The sequence below is a fragment of the Myotis davidii genome, unplaced genomic scaffold, assembly GCF_000327345.1.
Source record: "Myotis davidii unplaced genomic scaffold, ASM32734v1 scaffold900, whole genome shotgun sequence".
NCBI classification, from domain to species: domain Eukaryota; kingdom Metazoa; phylum Chordata; class Mammalia; order Chiroptera; family Vespertilionidae; genus Myotis; species Myotis davidii.
In genome coordinates, this window is record NW_006295185.1 from 122,983 (window position 1) to 130,026 (window position 7,044).

General features: G+C 47.6%; 1 protein-coding gene across 5 annotated transcripts in view; it reads left to right on the top strand.

The window, feature by feature from the left end:
• Positions 1-7,044, top strand: part of BCORL1 (BCL6 corepressor-like 1) — a 63,158-nt gene that overhangs the window by 38,781 nt on the left and 17,333 nt on the right. For all 5 annotated transcript variants that reach the window (XM_006769861.2, XM_006769860.2, XM_006769864.2 and 2 more), the window contains 2 exons: positions 2,040-2,263; positions 6,459-6,680. In XM_006769861.2, the coding sequence (XP_006769924.1) occupies positions 2,040-2,263; positions 6,459-6,680 (446 nt within the window). The remainder of the gene's footprint in view (positions 1-2,039; positions 2,264-6,458; positions 6,681-7,044) is intronic.

Genomic DNA, 7,044 nt, shown 5'->3' on the forward strand with positions numbered 1-7,044 from the left:
AAACTCTGATCCCTCCTATTACTACTACCCACCTTTCAGGTGGACATCAGAGAGTCAGGCAGAGCCCAAACTAGACAGGTTACCTTACTCCCGTCAGAGCTTCATGACCTTTTCTTTGGTTCTCGGCTTGTGTTATTCCCTTCTTGACCAACAGAAGGGAAAGGAAGAGCTACTCCAACTCCCACACCCACTACCTCCACTTTCCGTTCCTTTCTGTGTTACCAACTCCAGAGCCTGACCTGGTCTAGGTAACGGGGTAGGGGCTGCTGCCTTTTTGTGGCATTGAATGCTGTAATATGGCTACCCCATGTTTTCTGAGGTCCTCACAAGGCATGTTCTGTCCCTTCCTCTTTTTGCCTCAGCTCAAACTTGTTGCGTTAAAATCCCTGGTTTAGAATATTTTGATCAGAAGTGCCATTACAACCCATCTAGTAAAGCAGTTCTTGGACGGGTTTGGGGACCCACTAGTGCAGTGGTTCTCAACCTGTGGGTCGTGACCCCTTTGGCGGTCAAACGACCCTTTCACAGGAGTCGCCTAAGACCATCCTGCATATCAGACATTTACATTATGATTCATAACAGTAGCAACATTACAGTTATGAAGTAGCAACGAAAATAATTTTATGGTTGGGTCACAACATGAGGAACTGTATTTAAAGGGCCAGAAGGTTGAGAACCACTGCACTAGTGGGTTGGGACTAGTTAGGAGAAAGTGGTAGTGTGACTTCTGGCCTTCTAAAAGCTTTGCATAACCTACAGTCAATTCCTCATACTGTAATGATGGCTCCCACATCTGGCCTGCCCTTGGTGATGCCACATGTGAGAGCACGTGGCCAGGTCCAGGGAGGCGAGTTGAGAACTCTTGGATCTTGGCAACCCCCTCATTTTACAAATTGGAGAAACCAAGGCTGCAGCTATACATTTGACAGACATGCTGACCTTGTGCCATGTACTAGGTAGGCATGGTGGTCAGGCTTATGGGGGGAGATAACACATGGGCATGGCCCTATGTAAAGAGCTTACACTTAAATAATATGATAACGATGCCTTACTCTTTCTAACACTTTATAAAGGGGTTTTGCATTTGTTACCTCATTTGATTCTTGTATTAGTCCTATGATGTGGATTATATTCTCCTCACTTTACATGCATAGAAATGAGGTTTGGGGAGGTTATGACTTGTCTCCAGCCAGTCACACAGCTAGTGGCGTGGCCAAGCCATGTAACACTAATAATAGCTAAGAGATAAGGGTAAACCCTGTCTATCCCTTCTACATGTGAGGTTTAGGACTGACCTGGGTGATGGGACTCTTGGTAATGGGGTTCCCAGTGCCAATCAGGGATCCCTGCTCTGGAGTTGGAACCAGTTGTAAGAAATTAGGAAGTGCTTTGTTCAGTGAGATGTGGGTAGAATTAGAGATGTTACCCAGTCTGTTCCAGTAACTTGATTTCCACCTCAGGGGGCAGCAGGTTTCTGTGATTGTCCACCGGTTGAGTCCCAATGGCACTTTCTGGTTTTAGGGAGTTTCTGTGGCTTTGATCTTTCTGTCCTCAGAGAGTGACCAACAGGGCAATCAGGTGGGTAGAGTTGAGGCTATGAAGGAAGTCTCCCACCATTTATTCCCCACTCTAGTATGCTTCATACTTCACTTCAGCAGAGCTTCTAAATTTGTTTTCCTATTGGAATGGAGAAAGAGGCAAAGGGGATAGGGAGAAAGCTGAAAAGGAAGTTCTGATTTGCTTTGGGCTTTGGGGAAATCTTTTTAAAATGACCCTCATTTTGGGGACAGGCAGATGAGTCTCCCCCTCCTGGCAGGGCTGGGAGTTGTCACCTGCTTATAGAGGAAGGACTGACGTTGAAATAGAGTGTCTATTTGAGAAGTAGTTAGTGGAATTGTCAGTGCCAATACAGGTAGATAATTATACAAGTTTGTACTGAGATTCTCATCTCCAAATTCCTCTGATTCATGTTGGAGGAAGGCTTGATTTTCTGTGTTCTATTTCCCTGACATTCCTTCTTTCCTCTTTCGTGCCTTCAGATTTAAAGGCCCGTAAGCAGAAGACTTCGTCCCAAAGTTCGGAGCACCACCTCAGGAACAGGAACCTTCTCTTGCCCAACAAAGCCCAAGGGATCTCGGATTCACCAAATGGTTTTCTCCCGAATAACCTGGAGGAGCCAACCTGCCTTGAAAATTCAGAAAAGCCATCAGGAAAACGAAAGTGCAAGACCAAGCACATGGTGAACGTCTCAGAAGAGGCAAAGGTGTGTTGCTAGCTACGGGGAGTTGTGGGAGAGGGGAGTGGGCTAGGGTTGCAGGCTTTCCAGAGGCTCTTCTGTCAACAGTTCCCTGAGTGAGACAGTGAGTGAATGGGAGGATCACATTAACCCATATTTATTAAAGTATTTTAAACTAGTTCTAGAAGCGTTCAGGGGAGGATTTGAAGTTAGAGCTGACTATAAGCATTTGCAAAGTATAGGGTTTGGCTCATGATGGCTTTTCCTCCACAAGCCTTGGATCGCTTTTGAGTTAAGGAAGAGTTAAAGAGTATGGCAGCCTGAATAGCTTGTTAACATCCAATCAAGAAGCTTTTGTCTGTGCTTAACTCACTGGGAAATCAATCAGGGAGATTTCTGAGTTAATCAAGGTAGCAAACGGGAGCAAGGTAGTTAATGTCTAGAGTAGACAAAGGTTGCTGAAGGGTGGGGCCGAAGGAATTCCACTTGGGTCCCTTTATAGCCACCCATCCCCACACTCACTATCCAGTCGAAAAGGAGCAGGTAAGTGGGCACTCACCAATCAGTAGCCAGGCAAACATTCTAGAAACCCTGTTTAAAATTGACATCTCTTTTGGGTCTGATGTTAACGACATGGGTGTTAGGTTCCACATTATACAATTTGAAAAAATCACAGTTCTCATCATGGGTGAGCTATACATTTGAGAGAAGTGAAAGTTTGGGTTCAAATGTGTAATATGTGTTCATCATTGCCAACAACAAAAATACGCTCATATTGGGCTTTTTATGGTGGTTGTGCTTCTTCTTGCTCTTTCCAGCTCCCAAGCAGGGATCCCTGTGGGGCACTGGCAAAAGGTGGGAGACTAGGTGCTCGTTTGCCCCCTCCCCTTCTTCCCCATTCTGGAATCTGGTTCCAGCTCAGATGAGGTACTCAAACATAATTTATTATCTTTAAAAATAGAGATGAGCCCTAGCCAGTTTGGCTCAGTGGATAGAGCATTGGCCTGTGGACTGAAAAGTCCTGAGTTTGATTCCAGTCAAGAGCACATGCTCAGGTTGCAGGCTCCATAGACTGTGCAGGAGGCAGCCAATCAATGATTCTCTCTCATCATTGATGTTTCTCTCTCTCCCTCTCCCTTCCTCTCTGAAACCAATAAAAATATATTTAAAAAAAGAAGAGATGATACTCCTTCCATCTCACAAGGGTGTTTAGGGGAACAAAGGAGGAAGTATGTCTGTTAAAGGTTTTCATCATCCTAAAGTGCTTTCTGAGTTGGTGTACATCCTTAAGCTTTAGCCTAGGCAAGAATGAGGGGGCAGCCCTAGCTGGTTTGGCTCAGTGGGTAGAGTGTTAATCTGCGGACTGAAGGGTCCCAGGCTCGATTCAGGTCAAGGGCACTTACCTGAGTTGCCCATGTCTCTCTCACATCGATGTTTCTATCTGTCTCTCCCCATCCCTTCTACTCTCTTTAAAAATGAGTGGAAAAATATCCTTGGGTGAGGATTAATAAAAACAAAACAAAACAAAAACAATGAGGGGTGAGAGGTACAGAGTAGCAAGGGAGCAATGACCATTCCCTGCAACCCCCAGAGGGCTGAGGGGTGGGGGTTCTGGGGGGAAGGGCAGGAAAGTCAGGTCTGTGCTGAGTGCTCCATTCACACAATGGCTCTCAATTCTCACAGAGACTCTTGGAGGTAGGCGCTGCTGTCTTCTTTATAATTAAGAAACTGAGGCTCTTGGAAGTTAAGGGACTTGTGCAAGGTTACTTTGGGGTCCTAAGTGACAATTGGTTCATGAGGCAGGCCAGGCTGCCTACTGGAGCCCCACCCCTAGCCCCACCCATCCTGCTCTTTGCATATGCCTCCACCCTGTGAATGGATGGCTGCTCCTCTATCCAGGAGTCACTGGGGGAGGGGAAGGCCAGGGAGGGCAACACTGCAACCCTGAGCAGTTTTGGCAAAGGTGGGAGTCACTCTCCCTTCTCCCAGCGCTTCCAACATTGAGATGGCCTTGTCCCACACAAAGGTGACCAGCTGCCTCGCATACTGGAGCACATGCTGATACTTCTGTCTGGTTATTCTGCTTGGCGGTGTGTCCACTGAAATGTACCTCCCAGAGAGGTTTTGTCCCTCACAGGCCCTCACTTTCTCCCTCGCACCTTTCTTTCTCTCCCAGTCACCAGCACCTACTCCAGTTGCCCCTATGGCATGGGGCTTTGTAGTGGGAAACAAGGTAGGGCTTGTGGGGGACACTCCTGCAACACTGAAGCTGGGGCATTGGCCATAGGCTTCTTCTCACAGGGGATCCGAGCCAGGATGGAAGGGGGAGGGGGAGGTGATTCCCATTTACTCTTGTTCCTCCCCGTCTAAGGCAGCCTTCCTTGTCTCTGGGAACTCTGGCCCCTAGAAGGAGAGTTACCCTTTGGCTCCTATCTTCGCTTAGCAAAAACCTGGGCCCTTTACCCAGCATCCTCCAGTACTGCCATTATACACCACTGTCCTCCTGGCAGCAGAGCAGCATTCTACACTCAGAACTAGTGCCTTCCTGCTAGTGATTGTATCTCTCTGCCCCTTTGGGAAGAGGATGGATAGCGGCTCATGTTGTCTTGGGATTTACTAGGGGAAACAAATGCCCTGGCCCTCTTTTCCTGGCTTCATGTCTTTCTAGGCAACTTTTCTGGCTGCCCAGGGCTTGGCAGATGGCTCAAGTCAACAGATACTTGTTGCAACTACGTGCCCAGCCCTGAGTTAAACACTATAAGGAACAAAAGGGAAGGTGACAGTATAAACCCTGCTTTCAAGGAGCTTAAAACTTAGCAGGGGAGGCCAGACTTGCCAGACTTGCCCATGGCTTCATTCCAGAACGAGTGATCCAAAAGAGAGCAAGGAGAAGCCACACTGTCTTTTAGGACCAAGCCTTGGAGGTCACATATCATCGTCTGAGCAATCTCCTATTAGCTACATAAGGTTAGCCCTATCCAGTGTGGGAGGAGGCTATGCAAGAGCGTGAATATCAGGAAGTGGGGATCATCAGGGGCCATCTTGGAGTCTGATGAGGGCACAGTCTGCCCCTCTGCCTCCCAATGATTCATGTCCCTCCCACGTGCCAGACACACTCACCTGGCATGGGCCTTTCCCAAGGACCTTCAAAGTCTCAACTAAACATGGCATCAGCTTCAAATTTAGAATCTCATAGTCTAACTGAGGTCCAGGTTCAGATGAGGCTTCTTGGGTCTGGTTCCTTGAATGCAGCTCCTGGAGCACAGTTCTTCTCAATACGAAGACCCCTGAACTAAGGAGACAAGTTACTTGTCTCCATAGATGCAATACACCATGGTGGGACAGGCATGGGAACTTACTCTAGACATTTCAGTTCAAATGGGAGGAAAAAGGAGACACGAGTGTCATTCATGAAGAAAGGACTCTAATGTTTTGTGAGCACCCACCCTGTGCATAGTTCTGGAGCCTCTTGTTCATGATTTCAAAGACCCTGCAGGGAAGAGAGTGGGGGTCAGAGAGTTGGGGCTTTGCAGCTAGTAGATGACAGGCAGAATTCAAACCCATAATTGCCTGAATCCCAAGCCTGAGGCCTTCCACCACTCCAGGTGGGCATGAGTGTGACCTGGGGACAGGTGTGGTAGAAGATGGGGAAAGCCTGGTGAAGGTTAGATGTGGGGGAAGGTTTTTGCAACAAGAGTGAAGGCTTTCACAAAGGCTTTAGTCAAAGTTAGTTGTCTCCACTCATCTTTACTCTCAGAGTTTGCTTCTGCTTATGGCAGTGGTTCTCAACCTTCTGGCCCTTTAAATACAGTTACTCATGTTGTGACCCAACCATAAAATTATTTTCGTTGCTACTTAATAACTGTAATGTTGCTACTGTTATGAATTGTAATGTAAATATCTGATATGCAGGATGGTCTTAGGCGACCCCTGTGAAAGGGTCGTTCGACCGCCAAAGGGGTCGCGACCCACAGGTTGAGAACCGCTGGCTTATAGGGATGATGTATACAAACCTCTATGAATGGAGATTGGGACAGGTTGCAGAAGGCATGCAGAGTGCTTGAGAGAAGCTGAGATGTCCCCTCAATCTCTGATGTCCAATTCCTTCGTCCTTCCTTGGTTGGTTTGTGTGGTTGAGGATTTGAGCCCCATTAGCATCTGCTCTCTGGGTAGAAGTGAATGGGAACCCGTGCTGACCCAGGACTACATCGCTGCTTTCCAGGGCAAAGGACGTTGGAACCAGCAGAAGACACGATCTCCCAAGACTCCCACCTCAGTGAAAACCACAGAACTGTGCACACCCTCTAAGTGCCGAAGTGCCAGCCTAGAGGAGGCCTCAGAGCCCCCAGCAGCCCTGCAGATTCCCCCAGAGGCACGTAGGCTCATTGTGAACAAAAACGCGGGCGAGACCCTCCTGCAACGGGCGGCACGTCTTGGCTATAAGGTAAGGAGCATCCGGCTGCAGGACACAATTGCCCTAGCATCTGGAGAAACCCTCCCGTTGGCTCTTCTGTGGCCTGGGCAGGGCTTTGTTTGGGGCTTGAACCTGGATGGCTTCCTTGTTGTGAATGCAAGCTTATTTGAATGGCAATTTAGAATGAACATAATTGAAATGGTAACACAATATTATGCAATACATTTCTAGGCCAGAAATGGTTTTGAGGGGGTTATGTTTTCTTGAATTACCTTGTGCAGTGGCTCCCGCACTCAGAAGAAGAGGAGTGATCATAGAGTAGGTCCTCCTTTTTTTAGGTTTCTGATGCCTATAACGAACTCTTTTAAAATATCTTTTTATCGCCCTGACCAGT